The sequence below is a fragment of the Amblyraja radiata genome, chromosome 1, assembly GCF_010909765.2.
Source record: "Amblyraja radiata isolate CabotCenter1 chromosome 1, sAmbRad1.1.pri, whole genome shotgun sequence".
NCBI classification, from domain to species: Eukaryota; Metazoa; Chordata; class Chondrichthyes; order Rajiformes; family Rajidae; genus Amblyraja; species Amblyraja radiata.
Genome location: NC_045956.1, coordinates 2,608,200 through 2,627,713, shown reverse-complemented (window position 1 = coordinate 2,627,713; position 19,514 = coordinate 2,608,200). Strand labels below are relative to the sequence as shown.

The 19,514-nt window shown below is 40.3% G+C and overlaps 1 protein-coding gene across 2 annotated transcripts in view; it reads left to right on the top strand.

The window, feature by feature from the left end:
- larp1b (La ribonucleoprotein 1B) overlaps positions 1–19,514 on the top strand; it is a 62,642-nt gene that overhangs the window by 29,383 nt on the left and 13,745 nt on the right. For both annotated transcript variants that reach the window (XM_033013547.1, XM_033013623.1), the window contains exons 5-14: positions 1,511–1,691; positions 3,503–3,646; positions 4,809–4,964; positions 5,652–5,814; positions 5,896–6,040; positions 7,997–8,171; positions 8,938–9,110; positions 11,944–12,300; positions 17,638–17,761; positions 19,019–19,227. In XM_033013547.1, coding sequence (XP_032869438.1) covers positions 1,511–1,691; positions 3,503–3,646; positions 4,809–4,964; positions 5,652–5,814; positions 5,896–6,040; positions 7,997–8,171; positions 8,938–9,110; positions 11,944–12,300; positions 17,638–17,761; positions 19,019–19,227 — 1,827 coding nt within the window. The remainder of the gene's footprint in view (positions 1–1,510; positions 1,692–3,502; positions 3,647–4,808; positions 4,965–5,651; positions 5,815–5,895; positions 6,041–7,996; positions 8,172–8,937; positions 9,111–11,943; positions 12,301–17,637; positions 17,762–19,018; positions 19,228–19,514) is intronic.

The window sequence follows — 19,514 nt, the reverse complement described above, 5'->3', positions numbered from 1 at the left end:
TTATTATTTGTAAGCAACACTGTCAGAACTCATTACATTTTGATAAATGTAACAGCTGCTTCCAAGTCTGCATAAGTACAGTTAAACACAGGTGAAGTGACACGTTTTTGGCCATGTGATTGACAGTAAGGAGGAAAGGTTTAGACTACAGAAAGATACAGATGGTCTGTATGGAATAAAAAGAAAGAACCCAAGGTTGCATGAACTTGAAAACTCGCTATCCGAAAGAACTCGAAACCTGAATATTTTTTTAAATGTACAGGTTGAACGATGATTTTCCGGCACACTCCGTTCCAGAGCCTTTAAGGATTATCGGTTTTCAGACCAACAGAGGTCAGGAGATAATGAAACATTACATCCCTAGCCTGCTAATGACACCTGTCTGTGTCTCTACAGCACCATGGATGCCATAAACGTAAAAATGTAAACTGAATGTGAATGGACTGACCTACCGACCCATCCCTGGCTCCCCACCGTTCCCTGGATGTTTACAGCTCTGGTTTGCAACCCCACTCCACCTGGCAAGGTGCACCGGCGATCCCCGCTCACCTGCTGCTGTTTCTTGCTGTCGGCAGTGGCTTTATCCGCTCCGCACTCGACCGCCACCGCCTGTGTCCAATCATCCTTTTCCCACTCCGCCCACCCGCAGTTTCTCCCGAGAGTTGCCGCCAACAGCAGATGAGAGGGGTGGGGGAGCCCAGTGCTGGAGTAACTCAGCCCACTGAATCAGTCTGAGGAAGGGTCCCGGTGTCACCTGTCCGTATTGTCCAGAGATCCTGACCCGCTAAATTACTCCAGCACTTTGTGTCTTTTTCTCTATTAACCATCATCTGCATTAATGGATGCCACTGCCTCCGCTGTGGTCTGTTTACAGTAAACCCTCGTTATATCGCTGCAGTAGTTGTCATTGAAACCTTGCTTTAAGCGATGCTGTTAGTTTTTATTGATCAAATCACGGTTACAGTGTGAACTAAAACTAATTACACCCACTGATCCGCTTTAAGGTCAAGAGAAAAATGAATCTCGAACCTTGGAAGAAAATTATTTTCCCGATTTTTAAAAATTTTATTTGTTTATTTTTTTAAATCTTCAGTATCTTCCCTAATTTTGTGTGCATCCCCCAATTTTTAGTTCACATCTTAATAATTTAAATGTCATTTAGATTTCTTCTATTTTCTATTTCTTCTCTGGGCTTCTGTGGGGATTTGCTATTCTTATAACTGTTCCAAATGCTTAACCCATTTAGAGACTGTTTACAGTATTCATTTCAGAATAATGTTGAATGCAAAGCTTGGGTTAATCATTGTTATTTATCTTCCCAGTTTCATTATCTGTTTTCATTATTCCCAGTATCTAAGAAGATTTAGAAAAGTGACCTTGATTTAAAACCAACAGTAGATTACTTTAAAACGGTCAATATAATTATGTTTAAAGATATGTCCCATTATAGATTTGTATGAGCTTTTTGAAGATATAAATGTGATCTTTGATTGTATCTTTTCACTTGTAGCATCATAACATCATGAACCAACCAAGCAAAAAGCCTCTGAATAAAAATAAGAAGAAAGATAAGACTGAAAAGAAGGACAACAGCGAGAGCAAAGAAAATAGAGAAACGCTCCAAAATGATGATGAGGAGAAGTCGGCCATTGATGATGAATCCCAGGGATCTTCACAAAAGGGGAAAAAAGGTAGTTTCTTCTATACTGAAAAACCTTAACTTTATGATTTGGATTCTCATCCTTCAACCTTCCCACATAAGGAACTCAAGAATAAAATTACAGTTTAAAAAAAAAAAAACTACAATCCATTGTGAATGCCCAAACACGTCATAGAAATGTAAAGATGTGCTGTTGGCCATAATATATCCAAGAGAAGCACATCTCCATGGTCTCTGGCTGCTATGGTTCTCCAACTGGATTGGAAAATCGTAGCTGTAAAGTTGCATCAAACATGACACAGTGTGATTATGCATCCTTTTCTCACTTTTCCCCTTGCCACATTTTTCAGATTTAATAGCTCATTTTTATGGGTAGCAGACAATTCCTAATCTTGGTATAGTTGGAGAGTGCTATATTTGTCTGCCTCTTTATCCATGTATATTAAGCATTTTTCCTGTTTGTCTTTGATTTTAAGTAAAAGAAAAATAGAGACAATCAAACATTTGTGTAGTATGTTTCAAAATCATTGCAAAGCCAATGATCATGCGTTTATAGTCAAAGTTGAACAAAGAATGAGCTGTAAAACATTAGTCAACATCATTTATAAAACCCAGAATGTTTTTAAATAGAAAATGCCTCTGCATATACTTCCTGTTGGAGGAAAATGCATGTTACATAATATATTTTCTATATTTATTTATGCTTTTGTTTGGTGCATTTTAACAAATGTACAAAAATATTGTTCATAATTGCGTGGAAGCTAAATTATATTTCTGCAAGTTATTTTTCATATTAATGGCAGGCATGCAAATAAATAATATGGAATTTGAATCCAAAATTAGATAAACAGTGAGGTCAATTAGTGATTTTGCAAATTAGCTGCTACTTTTGATGATCCTGACCAATCAATTATCATAGTACTTTGTTGAATAATATTAGAGGCATTTACATTCCAACATAAAGCTGCTGCATTTTTTAGTACAATGTAGCACTTAAAATGCCGCAGCTCTATGTTGGAATGTAAATGCCTCTAATATTATTAGAGGCAGTTTTTTGTATTTATTAAATAGTTTAATTAAGTGCTGTACAATAGTCTATGCTATTTTTGGCTCATGCTGTACTTTTGTACATGCAGTCAAATAATTCAGCTTATTATTGATAGAGTCAAATTTATTAAAATGTCGTGATTTCCATTCATGGTTTTTATATTTGGAGTCATGATTGCTTTTCAGAGATGATGATAAGTTGGTCAATTTGTCGTTTAAGGAAGTAAATATGGATAAATTGGCATATTATTGGCCAGTGAGCCTTGGGTTGTCAAAACACAGCAGGCAAAAGTGTCCATTAGTGGTGGGGGAGTTAATTGACAGGAATCTTAAGGATAGCATTTGCCTCCATTTTGAAAAGCATGGGCTTATTATCGACTGGGCAGGGCAGGTCTTGTTTTGGTCTGCATTTCAAGGAAGTGACCAAGATGATTGATATGGGTCGAGTCGTGGATGTTGGCTGCATAAGGTCACTTGTGATAGGCTAATCCAGAAAATATAAATGCATGGGGTTCATGGGGACTAGGCCAATTAGATTCAGTTCATTATTATTATTGGAATTAATTTGGTATCATGGTCTGCACAGCCATTGTGGGCTGAAGGGCTAATTTATGCTGTGCTCTTCTATGTTCTATCTCATTGGAGACAAAATCTTGGTTTTTCACTTCCAAACTAAAAGATGACTTCCTACATTTCCCTTGTTTTACAACTTTTATTTGTATTCTGGAAAATCATCTTGATGGAGAGTAAAATATAACCAAGCACAGTTATTATTGTTTTCTTTTAAAACATTAGCCACAAAGCATAAATGGGTTCCGCTACATCTAGATGAAGTGAAGCAAGATGGGCAAGAGAGACCAAGTTCACGCAACAGTTCACGATCTCAATCGGATACAACGCGATCAGTTCAAAACAACAAAAGAAATGATTATTCAAGAAGTAAGTGGTTGGAATATATTTAAGTTTGGTGCAATATTTCAATGTTTACTTGGGATTGGAATCAAAGCTATTAATCACTCGGAACGTGAGAAAAATACCAGTTATCATAAATGATAGGAGTAGAATTAGGCCGTTCAGCCCATCAACACTCTACCATTCAATCATGGCTATTCTATCTCTCCCTCTAACCCCATTCTCTCACCTTCTCCCCATAACCTCAGATTTCTGATTAGTACAGGTGTCAATCTATCTCTACATTTAAAAGGACGGACGGCCTCTGTAGCCTCCTGTGGCAAAGAATTCTACAGATTCACCACCCTCTGACTAAATACATTTCTCCTCGTCTCCTTCCTAAAAGAACGTGTAATTCTGAGGCTCTGACCTCTAGTCCTAGACTCTCCCACAGTTACCAAATAGTAATGATTCATCCTGGGGAAATATACATGTGCCCAAAGTAGATATCCAACGTACATTGAATTTAATAATGCAGTAGCGGTTTTGTAATAGAATGCATACATGTGCTTCAATCGGTTTGATATTGCAGCTTTCATTTGGAATAGTCAGCCTTCAAAGCTTAAGTTAAAGCATGGATACAAACTAAATTAAAGCTGTTGTTTCGCCATGACATTTATAACTGGGAAATAGTTTTCATTCTTTGAAATATTTGTATGGATTTTTTTTTAATTTCCATAAGCTTGCTGAATGATTTTATATTTGCGGGAAAGGGAATTACATGATCTAGGTCTGTGATTAAATTGATTTGGAAGTACTAAATGATAAACTGCATGTTTAATCAAACCAAACAGTTAACTTTGGACATTTTTTTCACTTTCTCCTTGTGAGCTAAAAGTTGGGAACCGCCAAAATTGCTCCACTAAATTATTCGCATTTATCATTGCTATAAAATATTGTAGTTATTTTATTAAAAATCTCATTTCAATGTGGAATCCTGTGGAATTCTCTACCTCAGAGGGTGGTGGAGGCGGGTTCTCTGGATGCTTTCAAGAGAGAGCTAGATAGGACTCTTAAAAATAGCGGAGTCAGGGGATATGGGGAGAGGGCAGGAACGGGGTACTGATTGGGGATGATCAGCCATGATCACATTGAATGGCCCGAAAGGCCAATCCTGCACCTATTGTCTAATGGCTATTTATTCACAAAGGTTGGCGCCGGGATGACAAGCGTGATCGAGACAGAAGAGAAGATGCTGATGAAGTTGGCAGCGTTAGGAGTGAGAGCGGTGGCATGCGTGGAGGTTTTAGAGGCAGAGGTCGTGGAAGAGGGAGAGGCAGAGGGCGTGGCAGAGGAAATTCGCATGGTATGTACTTTTGCTGTAGAATTTGCCAATAATTTTATTAGTGAATAATTTACTACTTAATTTATCAATTTACAATTTGACATGGTTATGCTTGTGGCTACAGTATTGGTTGGGAAAAAATGGCTTGTGCATATGAAGACATTTTAAGTCAACAAAGGTTACGGCCTGTTGTGCAAGGATTGATTCAAAATGCAATATAGATCTGTTTAAGAAGGAACTGCAGATGCTGGAAAATCGAAGGTAGACAAAAGTGCTGGAGAAACTCAGTGGGTGCAGCAGCATCTATGGAGCAAAGGAAATAGGCAACGTTTCGGGCCGAAACGTTGCCTATTTCCTTCGCTCCATAGATACTGCTGCACCCGCTGAGTTTCTCCAGCACTTTTGTCTACATGCAATATAGATCTGCCAGAAGATTATTTTTTTGATTTTGTAGTTAACAACCGGTTACAATATTCCTGAGATGAGAAACTAACATTTGCAATGCGGTAAACGGTCCAGTGTCATTATATTAGAATAAACGAAATACTTTTTCTGCATTCCAGTGTTTGGTTTAACACAGAAAACACTTTGTGTAATCATTGTATACAGAAATCTATCCCATGTGCTAGATTTGTAAATGGTGAGTTAGGAGATGATGTCAACAATGAAGGTAAATTCTATAATGTCACTAATTTAACTTTTCCTTAGTGAATTATGATTACCCTTATGGGTACAAGCATTCATACGAGACATCTGACCAATATATACCAGAATACAACACTAACATGATGTACTATTATGATGATGGAAGTGGAGCGCAGATGTACACTGTGGATGAAACTCTACTGAAGGAGTACATAAAACGACAAATGTACGTAACTTTTGGTTAAATAATCCTTTACTAAAGATAACAACTGGAAAGTATTTTAACGTTGATCACTTCTTTTTAAAGCGAATATTACTTCAGTACCGAAAACCTGGAAAGAGATTTTTTTCTACGGAGGAAGATGGACGAACAAGGTTTTCTACCCATTTCCTTGATTGCCAGTTTTCATCGAGTACAGGCACTAACCACAGATGTAAATCTTATTTTGGAGGTAAATGTCTTTTTTTATGTCTCTGTTGTGTTGATTACAGGAAATAGTGCATTTCTAAATGCATTTTTTCCTCATGTTATATATGATTCTTTTAAATGGTGCGGGGGAATCCAGTTACATGGATAACTGGGCTCACCTCCAGGGCAGGTGTGGAGGTTTGAATGAGGGTGGTCGGGGTGGGGGCCTGGGTGGGGGGGATCCATGCAATGGGTCAACACATGGGGGTATTCAAATGTTAGGTCAAGACATTGGTGCTGAAATCTCATTACTAGCTTTTGATGTGACTTTGAAATGCTCCTGTTTATGGATGCATGATTGAACAAGATTATTGATTACTTGTTTTTGTGTTTGTTGAGTTACCGCCAGCTGTAATATTAAGATGCGGCTTCCCATTACATTATCATGGGCTTAATGTGGGATTTTTATGCAACAGCGCAATCACTTGAATGCAAAGTATAATTTATCACCAATATTTTAGTTTGCACGTGGAGAGTGAACTCTTTATTGAAGATGTTGTCAATCATCCTTGTAAGAAGTATTGCACAAAAGTTATTAGATAGATTTTCCACAACTACAAGCTCTGCATATGTGAATGGTCTGTGAATGTGGGTAGCATTGGTCAATTATTCCTTGTGTAAAAGCTGTTGCTTTGTTCATTCCTCTGCCTTTAAATTCATTATTGGGGCTCTCAATGATCGTGAATGATGCCCCGGCATCAAAAACCTAACTTTTATTTGTGAAGTAATGCCCCTGTCCCACTGAGGAAACCTGAACGGAAACCTCTGGAGACTTTGCGCCCCACCCAAGGTTTCCGTGCGGTTCCCGGAGGTTTTTGTCAGTCTCCCTACCTGCTTCCACTACCTGCAACCTCCGGGAACCGCACGGAAACCTTGGGTGGGGCGCAAAGTCTCCAGAGGTTTCCGTTCAGGTTTCCTAAGTGGGACAGGGGCATAAATAAGGAACAATACAATTGGATAATTTACCATCCAATTGGAAAGTGTCCATCAGCTCAGAATTATAGAAGCCAGCAAAGCGAAACACATTTATTGTTTATTGTGTAGGTTTATTGCGGTCGCAGTTGTATCTTGAAAAAGACTAATACTTTACCATCTTTAACATGCTGAATTGATTGATAAAATACATCTCTTGATGCTCCTGAACACATCATCAGTGATGTGACCTGGGGTCATTGGGTGTTTCGGGTCTTTCAACATCAGACACCCTCACCCTGGCGACCCAGCCGTGGTTGATCAGACCACGACTTGTGTTCAGGTGGCATTCGCTCCTCCCCATGGACCTCCTCTCCTGATCCAGAGCCATCTCGAGGCCTTCTCCGCTGCCTCTGTGGTGTTCTTGATGGCCCTTCTCCTCGCCACTCCGTTGATGCACAGTGCACTCAAGGCTTTGTAGAGCGATTGCCCTGCTAAACCTCTGCAGCCAACCTCAATGGGCATACACCTAGCCTTCCAGCCCTGCTTACAGTAGTCTATGACCAGCTCTTCGTACTTGGTCATCTTCCTCTCGTGGGCCTCCTCCAGACGGTCCTCCCACGGCACTGTCAGTTCCAACAAGACAATGTTTTTTGTCACCTCTGAGACCAGGAGGATGTCTGGCCTCAGGTTGGTCGTGGCAATGTGCTGTGGGAACATCAGCTGTTTCACCAGGTCCACAGAAAGCTGCCAGTCCTGTGCAGTCGCCAGGATTCCTGACGGATTCCCTGCTGCTGTGGTTATTGGCAGCTGCACTCCAGCCTTCACGAAGGTGATCATCTGGGTGGTGGGGCGTGCTAGTCTGCAGCTGCTGATTCCCATGCTGATGGCTGCTTCAGATTATTCTGAATAACCTTAAAAAGCCTGTATGATGTTGTCTGAAAACGAGATATGAAAGCTGTGTTTGAGTTTGATGCATTGATGCAAAAAAAGATCTATTTGTTAATGCAGTAGTTTAATTTCCTAGGCTTTAAAAGGAAGTACAGAGGTACAAATTGTGGACCAGAAGATGAGGAAAAAAGAGTGTCCTGAAAAATGGCCAATTCCGGGGCCGCCTGTTTCTGATGTTCCAAGGACTGATTTCTCTCGTTTAATCAATTGTCCAGAGTTTATACCTGGACAAATGTATGGCTCTCAAACTGGTGAGAATACTGTCATTCTTTCAGTTCTGTTGATCCCGTGAATTGGCTGCAAAGGTATTTGGAGGTAGTCCTTCTGCTTTGACCCTTCCCTCAATCTTGACTTGCAGTCCTGATTGTTCTGCAAAGCTGAGCCACTGGGATTGACCTACGAATTAACAAGCTTCACCTCAGTGGAAATTGAAACTGATTTTAAACCGATGGCAAATGTTGAAGTTACCGTGGTGCATAAATATTGCAGATTTGGCATTCTATCTTTTTGTCATATGATTCTAGTTAACAAATATCCTGGCGTATGTGTTTTTATAGATTTACAAAAAAAACACCCATTGATCTAGCGATTATTTTAATTCCCATTTTGTATATTTGTCTTGCTTTGACACTTCAATTTTACTAATCAGTTCAAAGCAATACTTGTACATTAGTTCAGAATGAAGAGATCAGGGTTTCCAGTACTGCAAATGGTTGAGGATTTGCTGGAGGCATCAACTGTATAAGTGCTGATCACAACTAGTTAGAAGGTAGACAAAAATGCTGGAGTAACTCAGCGGGTGAGCAGCATCTATGGAGAGAAGGAATAGGTGACGTTTCGGGTAGAGAGCCTTCTTCAGATTGAGTTAGAATGTTTGTGCTAAGTTCTGCAGAGAAGCAAGAGGTCCAAATCTGATCTTCCACTTATTCCTAACTGTGGCTTCCTTTAGTCTTTGTTCTTTGCAGTTGTATGTAGTAATGCAACGTAATAATGTGGTTAATTATCTTGTGATTTCAGAATCTGCTCCTAGTTCCCCGAGGCTGGGCAGTCCTGTTGATGCAAAGACAAATGTTGAAACCAGTAACCTTCAAACAATGTCTAAAGGACTTTCTACAAGTTTACCTGATCTGGAATCAGATCCTTGGATTGAAGTGAAAAAGAGACACCGGCCATCACCACTTAATGTGAAGGTATAGCCAGATGTGTTATGAGTTGTCGTCTTCCTTGCAAGATGGAAATAAAATTCTGATATGCCTTGTAATTGGAGTGATGCAAGGTTTCAACGGAACAGTTCATTTATATAGTTTCAGAAGTACAGACCTCCTTTTCCATTCCAAAATGTGATATATTTGTGAGATCTTGCTTACTTGTCTGTACGGAAGGCTGTGTTGGGGTGTTAATCGTGTATTTACAAGCATACGTTTTTGTCCCTTTCTGTTTGGATTTGCTCTCCTACCCTCGATATCCTTTTTTCTTACTAATTTTGTTTTCTCTTGTTTCCGACCTTTCTTGCATTCTTTCTTAGATTTTTTTTTTCCTTCTCAAAGATCTAGTAAGAGTAGCATAAGGATATTACTGCTAGTTTTTTTAAAGGGTGGAGTATTCCTTCCTCTCCTGATAATTCTTGCCCCCGTAATAATCTGCTTTAGCTACATTGTGGATTCTTGTGATGATTTCTGCTGCTGGGAGTTTGATACGGAGTATCAAATATGGAGACTGGATAGACTCGGCTTGTACTCGCTGGAATTTAGAAGATTCAGGATCTTATAGAAACTTACAAAATTCTTAAGGGGTTGGACAGGCTAGTTGCAGGAAGATTGTTCCCGATGTTGGGGAAGTCCAGAACAAAGGGTCACAGTTTAAGGATAAGGGGGAAGTCTTTTAGGACCGAGATGAGAAAAATATTTTTCACTCAGAGAGTGGGGAATCTGGAATTCTCTGCCACAGAAGGTAGTTGAGGCCAGTTCATTGGTTATATTTAAGAGGGAGTTAGATGTGGCCCTTGTGGCTAAAGGTATCAGGGGGTATGGAGAGAAGGCAGGTACAGGATACTGAGTTGGATGATCAGCCATGATCATAATGAATGGCGGTGCAGGCTCGAAGGGCCGAATGGCCTACTCCTGCACCTGTTTTCTATGTTTCTATGTATACCCAGCATTCAGAAAGTATTCAGACCCCTTCACTTTTTCCACATTTTGTTACGTTACAGCCTTATTCTAAAATGGATTACATTCATTTTTTTAATCATTAATCTCCACACTATAGCCCATAATAAATAAAGCGAAAACAGGTGTTTAGAAATTTTTGCAAAGTAATTAAAAAGAAGTGACAGAAATAACACATTTACATAAGTATTCAGACCCTTTACTCAGTACTTTGTTGAGGCACCTTTGGCAGCGATTACAGCCTCAAGTCTTCTTGTGTATGATGCTACAAGCTTGGCACACCTTTATTTGGGTAATTCCTCCCATTCTTCTCTGTAGATCCTCTCGAGCTCTGTCAGGTTGGATGTGGGGCATTGATGCACAGCTATTTTCAGGTCCCTCTAGAGATGTTCGATCGGGTTCAAGTCCGGGCTCTGGCTGGGCCACTCAAGGACATTCATAGACTTGTCATGAAGCCACTCCTGCGTTGTCTTGGCTGTGTGCTTAGGGTCGTTGTCCTGTTGGAAGGTGAACCTCCTCCCCAGTCTGAGGTCCAGAACACTCTGGAGCAGGTTTTCATCAAGGATCTCTCTGTACTTTGCTCTGTTCATCTTTCCCTCGATTCTGACTAGTCTCCCAGTTCCTGCCGCTGAAAAACATCCCCACAGCATGATGCTGCCACCACCATGCTTCACCGTAGATATGGTATTGGCCAGGTGATGAGCGGTACCTGGTTTCCTCCAGACGTGACGCTTGGCATTCAGGCCAAACAGTTCAATCTTGGTTTCAGCAGACCAGAGAATCTTGTTTCTCATGGTCTGAGAGTCCTTTAGGTGCGTTTTGGCAAATTCCAAGCAGGCTGTCATGTGCCTTTTACTGAGGAGTGGCTTCTGTCTGGCCACTCCACCATAAAGGCCTGATTGGTGGAGTGCTGCAGATATAGTTGTCCTTCTGGAAAGTTCTCCCATCTCCGCAGAGGAACTCTGGAGCTCTGTCAGAGTGACCATCGGGTTCTTGGTCACCTCCCTGACCAAGGCCCTTCTCCCCCGATTGCTCAGTTTGGCCGGGCAGCCAGCTCTATGAAGAGTCCTGGTGGTTCCAAAGTTCTTCCATTTATGAATGACAGAGGCCACTGTGCTCTTTGGGACCTGCAATGCTGCAGAAATTGTTTCATACCCTTCCCCAGATCTGTGGCTCGACACAATCCTGTCTCGGATGTCTACGGACAATTCCTTCGTCTTCATGGCTTGGTTTTTGCTCTGACATGTACTGTCAACTGTGGGACCTTATATAGACAGGTGTGTGCCTTTCCAAATCATGTACAATCAATTTAATTTACCACTGGTGGACTTCAAGTTGTAGAAACATCTCGAGGATAATCAATGGAAACAGGGTGAACCTAAGCTCAATTTTGAGTGTCATAGCAAAGGGTCTGAATATTTATGTAAATGTGATATTTCAGCTATTTTCAATTACTTAGCAAACATTTCTAAACACCTGTTTTCGTTTCTTTATTCCGGGGTATCGTGTGTAGATTGATGATTTAAAAAAATAATTATTTGATTCATTTTAAAATGGGTGTAACGTAACAAAATGTGGAAAAAGAGAAGGGGTCTGAATACTTTCTGAACACACTGTATATCAGCCCAATTGTCTTTCATGTACTATGTAGCCCCTCATCCCTGGTGCAATGTTTCAAATGTCTTTTGAAAAAGGAACCAATGTTTGAACCACCGTTGGTTTCAATATATTTAAAAGAGAGTCCATAACACAAGAAATAACAGTCGATACTTATTTTATTAAGCTAAACCAACTCTGCGTTTTGCTTTCCAAAGATGATTTTCTTAAATAAAGTTAATAGTTTCATCTGGATTTGCAGGAAAGTGAATCGCCCAAACCTCAACAAACGCACAAACCGGAGCAAGAAGAACAGGAGGAGCTCGATTTCATGTTTGATGAAGAAATGGAACAGATAGAGGGCCGCAAAAATGCCTTCACTGACTGGTCAGATGATGACTCTGACTATGAAATTGATGACCGTGATGTGAACAAGATATTGATTGTGACCCAGACTCCACCTCACATGCGCAAACACCCAGGTGGTGACCGTACAGGAAATCATGTCTCTCGAGCAAAAATCACCACAGAGTTGGCAAAGGCTATCAACGATGGGTTGTACTACTATGAACAAGATCTATGGGTGGAGGAAAATGGACCAGAATATTCAATGATAAAGGTGAACTATCCTCTAGCTATCGGTCAGCTTAACATCATTGATGCTAATAGAAAATTAAATAGCTTGAATTTATTCTGCTTTCAATGCTCTGGCAATCAGATATCACCTTGTGATGATAGTAATTTATATTGACCTACATTTGAACATTCTGTACTTTGTGTTCCTCCCTTTTTTTGTTAAGATGGATTTAAATCTAGGTTAAAATTTACATTTAATTTGTTTAACCAAATTCTATGGATGGGAGTGGCATAGATGCGGCGGCTTGGTCAGTATTGGATGAATTCAGACAAAGGGCCTTTTGTTTGTGTGCTGTGTGATTCTAAGCAGATGTATATGCAATTAATGGGCATTCTGTTGCTTGTAAATTACCTTGGAACTGTATCCTTTAAAGATATAATATAAATAGACAAAGTAATTAAGTCTTTGTGGTTGGTAGGGAAGTACTAATTGGGGAGCAATGAGGTCAGTGTTGTGAAATATGAGTCTCTCTCTTTCTGCTCATTTCATAGATAATGAGTTAAATATTGTGGGCAAAACTACCACGTAATATTGTGAATTCCCAAATTGCATAGGCATCCATAATGTGCTAATCTATGTTGAGTGGGTCTTCACCATTTCAATATTGTTGAGTAACATATTAAATTAAGGCCCCGCAGTTGTACAGAGCCCTAGTGAGACCACACCTGGAGTATTGTGTGCAGTTTTGGTCCCCTAATTTGAGGAAGGACATTCTTGCTATTGAGGGAGTGCAGCGTGGGTTTACAAGGTTAATTCCCGGGATGGCGGGACTGTCATATGCTGAGAGAATGGAGCAGCTGGGCTTGTACACTCTGGAGTTTAGAAGGATGAGAGGGAATCTCATTGAAACATATAAGATTGGTCAGGGCTTGGACATGCTAGAGGCAGGAAACATGTTCCCGATGTTGGGGGAGTCCAGAACCAGGGGCCACAGTTTAAGAATAAGGAGTAAGCCATTTAGAACGGAGACGAGGAAACACATTTTCTCACAGAGAGTGGTGAGTCTGTGGAATTCTATCCTGAGGCAGGTTCTCTGGATGCTTTCAAGAGAGAGCTAGATAGGGCTCTTAAAAATAGCGGAGTCAAGGGATATGGGGAGAAGGCAGGAACGGGGTACTGATTGGGGATGATCAGCCATGATCACATTGAATGGCGGTGCTGGCTCAAAGAGCCAAATGGCCTACTCCTGCACCTATTGTCTATTGTCTGTCTGTTTTGGCAGAACCTGGGAGCTAAATGCTCTGGCCCATAATTTTCCCACTTTTGTGTAACAGGATGATGGAACTTGCTACAAAATCGCTACGTACTTTCTTCATTTTTTCTGAAACTATTTGTGATGTATTCACAGTGTCATGTTCTGACATGTTTTTCTTTTCTGGGATGACCGGGAGTCAGTTCCCACATCTGTCACTGAGGTTTAATCTGCATTCAAGTGAATTAAATCACTCCAGACCATGTCCACCCCTCTGATGTTCAATTGGCTCTATGGGAAGACAAAAGGGAAACTACGTCTTAAAAATCAACTTAGATTTATTTTTCTAAAAATAGAAACATAGACATAGAAAATAGGTGCAGGAGTAGGCCATTCTGCCCTTCGAGCCTGCCTGTTTTTATTTCAGATTGTCAGCATCTGCGGCTTGCCGATGACCAATGACCATGGTTAGGCCGGACTCGCTTCCTATCCCCCATTCAAGAACAAGGGCTTTCCATTTTAAAACCACTCGAGTTGTCCTTGACTGAACATCTGAACATGGCTGATCATCCAACTCAGTATCCTGTACCTGCCTTCTCTCCATACCCCCTGATCCCTTTAGCCACAAGGGCCACATCTAACTCCCTCTTAAATATAGCCAATGAACTGGCCTCAACTACCTTCTGTGGCAGAGAATTCCACAGATTCACCACTCTGTGTGAAAAATGTTTTTTTCATCTCGGTCCTAAAAGATTTCCCCCTTATCCTTAAACTGTGACTCCTTGTTCTGGACTTCCCCAACATCGGGAACAACCTTCCTGCATCTAGCCTGTCCAACCCCTTAAGAATTTTTTGCATCTATCAGGGAATAAATTGTGAAAAAGCTTTGTCCATGAGAATTTTCTAAAGTAATACCCTTTAAACTATGGTTAATAGTGGAATAATTGATTTGGAATAATTTGGTCATAACTAAAGTTACTTGGCTAGAATTCCCCAACGTTGACTCTGCTTGGTGGTAAATTAAAACCAAACACTGCCAGATAGAACCTGGCTTGATGTCTTTGTCACTTTATGGATATCCTGTCTTATCTTTGCCATAACTCAAACATGCTATTTATCTGGAGGAACAGGTGACTGCAGATGCAGGATTCTTGAGCAACAAACACTCAGTGGGTCAGGCAGCATCTGTGGAAGGAAATGGACAGACGACACTCAGTTTGGGATCCTTTATCACTGCAGTGCAGCCTGACCCACTGATTCCCTCCAACCTTTTGTTTTTTGCTTCAGCAACATTTGATTTGTTTGATAAGAAGATGCCCAATATTGATCAGAGAAACCAGGCAATAAAAGGGAACAAGTTATTTTACATTGGACCAGCACAACCCAAGTGCACACTTTCTCAAAATTATATAACTACAACTTGAATTTCAGCAGGCTCAGGTTGGGTAGCCAGGCGCTGTCCAGTATCATTGCATGTTTTGGTGTTTTATACTGAAAAAATGTAACATTAAATACTACTGCCAGAACAAAAGTAGTAATTATATTTTTCATATCCACGCTCGATAGACTAAGACATTTTGATTGCACTAGTGAATTATCACTTGTGTTGCCACTTTGTGCTACCATCCTTGGAGGGAATGGCTCTTTGAACAAGCACTGCCATTCAATATGATCATGGGTGGTCATCTAAAATCAGTACCCTGTTCCTGCTTTTCCCCCCATATCCCTTGATTCCGTTAGCTCTAAGAACTAAATCTAACTCTCTCTTGAAAACATCCAGTTATTTGGCCTCCACTGCCTTCTTGAATTCCACAGATTCACATCTCTCTGGGTGAAAAGTTTTTTCCACATCTCGGTCTTAAATGGCCTCCCCTTTATTCTAAAACAGTGACCCCTGGTTCTGGCCTCCCCAACATTGGGAACATTTTTCCTGCATCAAGCCTGTCCAATCCCTTAAGAATTTTATATGTTTCTATAAGATTCCCTCTCGGCCTTTTAAATTCCAGTGAATACAAGCCCAGTCGACCCATTCTTTCATCATATGTCAGTCCTGCCATCCCAGGAACTAACCTGGTGAACTTACGTTGCACTCCCGCAATAGCAATAATGTCCTTCAAATTAGGAGACCAAAACCGCACACAGTACTCCAGGTCTGGTCTCACCAGGGCCCTGTACAACTGCAGTCGCACCTCCTTGCTGCTAAACTCAAATCCTCTCGCAGTGAAGGCCAGCATGCCATTAGCTTTCTTCACTGCCTGCTGTACGTGCATGCTTACTTTCAGAGCAGGGGAACGTAATCTTGTGGCCATTTAGGTCAAGACACAAGGACGATCAAGAGCAAGGATGGAAAAATCATTGTCATAGTTACAAGAAATAATACCAACTTGTAGCCCTCTGACTAAGTAGATATAATTAGGTTGCAAAATGGGTCAAATCACGTCATGTAATAATGAGATAAGTATGTGTAGAAATGAGAAAAATGTATAACCTGGAAACTGGTTATGTTAGTTCACGATCTTTCTGGATTTCTTTCTAATGACTAAATAGTTTTGACATATTTTATGTTTATCTCAAGTGCTTCTCAGTTTGAGAGCAATTAAGGCTGGACAATAAGTGCTGACATTACCAGCACTATCCTCGTCCTTGGACCAAATATTTTTGTAATGTCAATGCCCAACCTTGTGAGGAAAGGACAAGCTTTAATGTCAGGTGTAAATGTGTACACAATGTGCTGATATAATCATTTTTACTTTTGGAACGGGGAATTTGTGATTCAGTTGTGAGTGGAAGTTTATGACTTCCTGAATAATAAACAGTGAGTTAGTAGTGCAAATTTATATGCATAATGTAATTAGTTCTGGAATTTTAAGTAGTAAATGATTAGTAGGGTAAAATCACAGCATTCTTTTAATTTATACTAAAATACATAATTATAATTTGCCTATCAATTATTGTGCGGAAAATCATCATGGCTCTTCTCTATCTCTGCTCGAGGCCTTGATACTGAAATTTAAAATCTATTTGAAACAAAAGATCAGGAAAACGTTTTTGCATATGTTACATGATGCATTATGTTGAAATAAATTAGTTGTCCGTCTTATTTTCACTGCACAGAAATCTCCTGCAGTTTTACTCAAATTGACAGTTGACCCAATTTGTTTTGGTGCTTGCACAGAAACCAATCCACAAGTCTACATAAATATATTTACAGCTAGCGGGAAATTGCTAAATATAGCTGGAAAGAGTGCAGAGAAGATTTACGAGGATGTCTGGATGCTTTCAAGAGAGAGCTAGATAGGGCTCTTAAAAATAGCAGAGTCAGGGGTTATGGGGAGAAGGCCGGAACGGTACTGATTGGGGATGATCAGCCATGATCACATTGAATGGTGGTGCTGGCTCGGAGGGCATAATGGCCTACTCCTGCCCCTATTGTCTATTGTATGTCGCCAGGGCCTGGGGGCCTGAGCTAGTGGGAGAGACTGGGGAAGCGCAGGAGACTGAAAGGTGTATAAAATCATGAGGGGAATTGATAGGTGAATGGACAGACCCTTTCTCCCCGGTTAGGGGAATCAAGAAACAGAGGACACTGGTTTAAGGTGAAAGGGGAAACGTAATGGGAACCTGAGTGGCAACCTTTTCACTCAGTGTGGTGGATGCATGGAATGAGCTGTCAGAGGAGGTAGTTGAGGCAGGTATGATAACAACATTTAAAATATATTTGCACGGGAAAGGAAAGTTTTTGAGAGATACAGCAGTCTACTGATGAGCCCCTCCAGCCGTTGAACAGTAGACAATAGGTGCAGTAGTAGGCCATTCGGACCTTCGAACCAGCACTGCCATTCAATGTGATCATGGCTGATCATTGTGATCATGGCTGATCATAGTTCATAGGCTGAACAACAGTAGTTCTCCAATGTTGTTCATTCTGGGCAAGATGTGTATAACTTTAATATCTCTCTGCAGCTAAATGGGGCTGACTTAGATGGGGCATCTTGGTCAGCATGGATGAGTTGGGCTGAAGGGCCTGTTTCCAAGCTGTTTGACAACATCTCACAAAGAGAAAGTAGGCTGATTTATCAAACATTTTAAAATGTGTAACTCATCTCCTTTTCTTATATTGAATATAGCAAGAAATTGAGAACTTTAAGAAGTTGAAAGTCATCAGCAAAGAGCATTTTGATACTCTGGCACCTGAACCATCAATTGAATCACACCAAGACGTGCCTCCTGGACCACCAAAGGCCCACCCAGGTAAGATCAGTATAACCTAGAGAGAACAAAGGTGTATTTTGGTCTATTGGCACAGAATGCACACCAAATCAACAACCACCTACCCCTTTCCAATAGAGTATTGAATGTACAACCATGTGGTATCAAGAGCAACCCCATTCAGTCACTGCATTGCATCAAATTTGGAAAATGAATAAGCTACAAATCCATCTTTTGCTGACATTTTGGACTAGTTGCCCGGGTGACCTACAGAATACTCAAACATTAGTTAAATGGTCATACTTGTGTAATCAATTCTTAAACAATAGCACCCCTCAGTACATAGCTGACCTTTGAGCATTGCAAAAAGATTTTGGGTGTGGATGAGAATGGCGTTTGGGAAATGTTTAAAATTGACTCTACAACCTTGATAAGCTTCGTAGCCCCAAGGCACATTTTGCTACAGTGACATGATAAGCATTAGCATCCTTCATCTCTCATGTTGATCATTGCAGGGAGCACGTGGGTGGCATGGACTTTAATATCTGCCAGCCCATCACTTGGCCCAATTGTTGGTACATACATGGGTTGCAACAAATGGCAAACTATTTTTCCTGACTATTGTCAATGATCTTAAATCTTAAATCCTCCCTCCCTGAGGAAAAAAGCAGTTTCCTCTGGTCTTTCCACAATCTGTTAATCTGACATGGATGTAGCAAATCTCTTTCTGCTTTCTAAATCTGTTTTCTTTTTCCTCTGTACACAGTATTTGGAACTATACACAGTACTTCCTCAGGATCATATTCTGTAATTTATAAATCTTTAGCATAATTGTTTACCTTGCATAGGTCCATATACAAGTCCATGTATCTGGCAAAGTTTTCTTTTCTTACTATATCAACCCCATGTGTCTTTAATTGACAATGTAAAGAGGACATAATCCACAGTCGGCTTCATGGCAACAGGTACTTGTGCCATGATGTCTCGTCATCGCAGGCTAAATTAAAACAACTGCCAGGAATTGATTACTGATAAACTGAAGATGGTGTATTCTGTACTCGTAAAATAGAAAAGACGTCTGCTTGCAACCCATGTGTGAACGCTTGCTATCTTTCACTTGGATCATGATTTTACAGTTGTGCAAGTAGTATTTTGTATCTTGGCTTCAACTCTTTTGAATAATGGAATTTGAGTGTCATTTGAAGGCTGATTGCTTGATGAGTAGTTTGCTTTAGTAGAGCAGCTTGACTGATTAAAACAAAAGAATGTAACATAAATAAATCCTGATTTGTGTCTTAGATTATACTGAAGAATTAGCCAACAAGCTGTTTGGTGTTCCAGAGCCACCAATTTCAAATCTAGCCCGCTCTCTGCCTACAACTGTGCCAGAATCGCCAGTATGTTCAGCCAGAACGCCAAGGACACCGCGTACACCTAGGCTACAAGATCCTAATAAAACTCCACGTTTCTATCCTGTTGTGAAAGAAGGGCGGCCATTGGATATTGAGGTATAATTATTTTTATTTTTGAGTGAAAGGATAAAATATAAAGCATGCTGATCTATTTTTGGCCTTGTATTCTAAATGCTTTTGATCTCAGCTCAATGTTTGTGTTTCATATAAGCAGTAGGCAGTTTCATGAGAACTAAGCCTTGCAGGTGTGCATTGCTTTGTTACTCAAATGTAACGCCAAAATACCATTATTGTTATGATTTCAGAATTTATTTGGCTGCTTTTGCTCTTATACCTGAATTTAAAAATTGTAGATTTATTATCCTTGGAGACTTTTCCTGTAG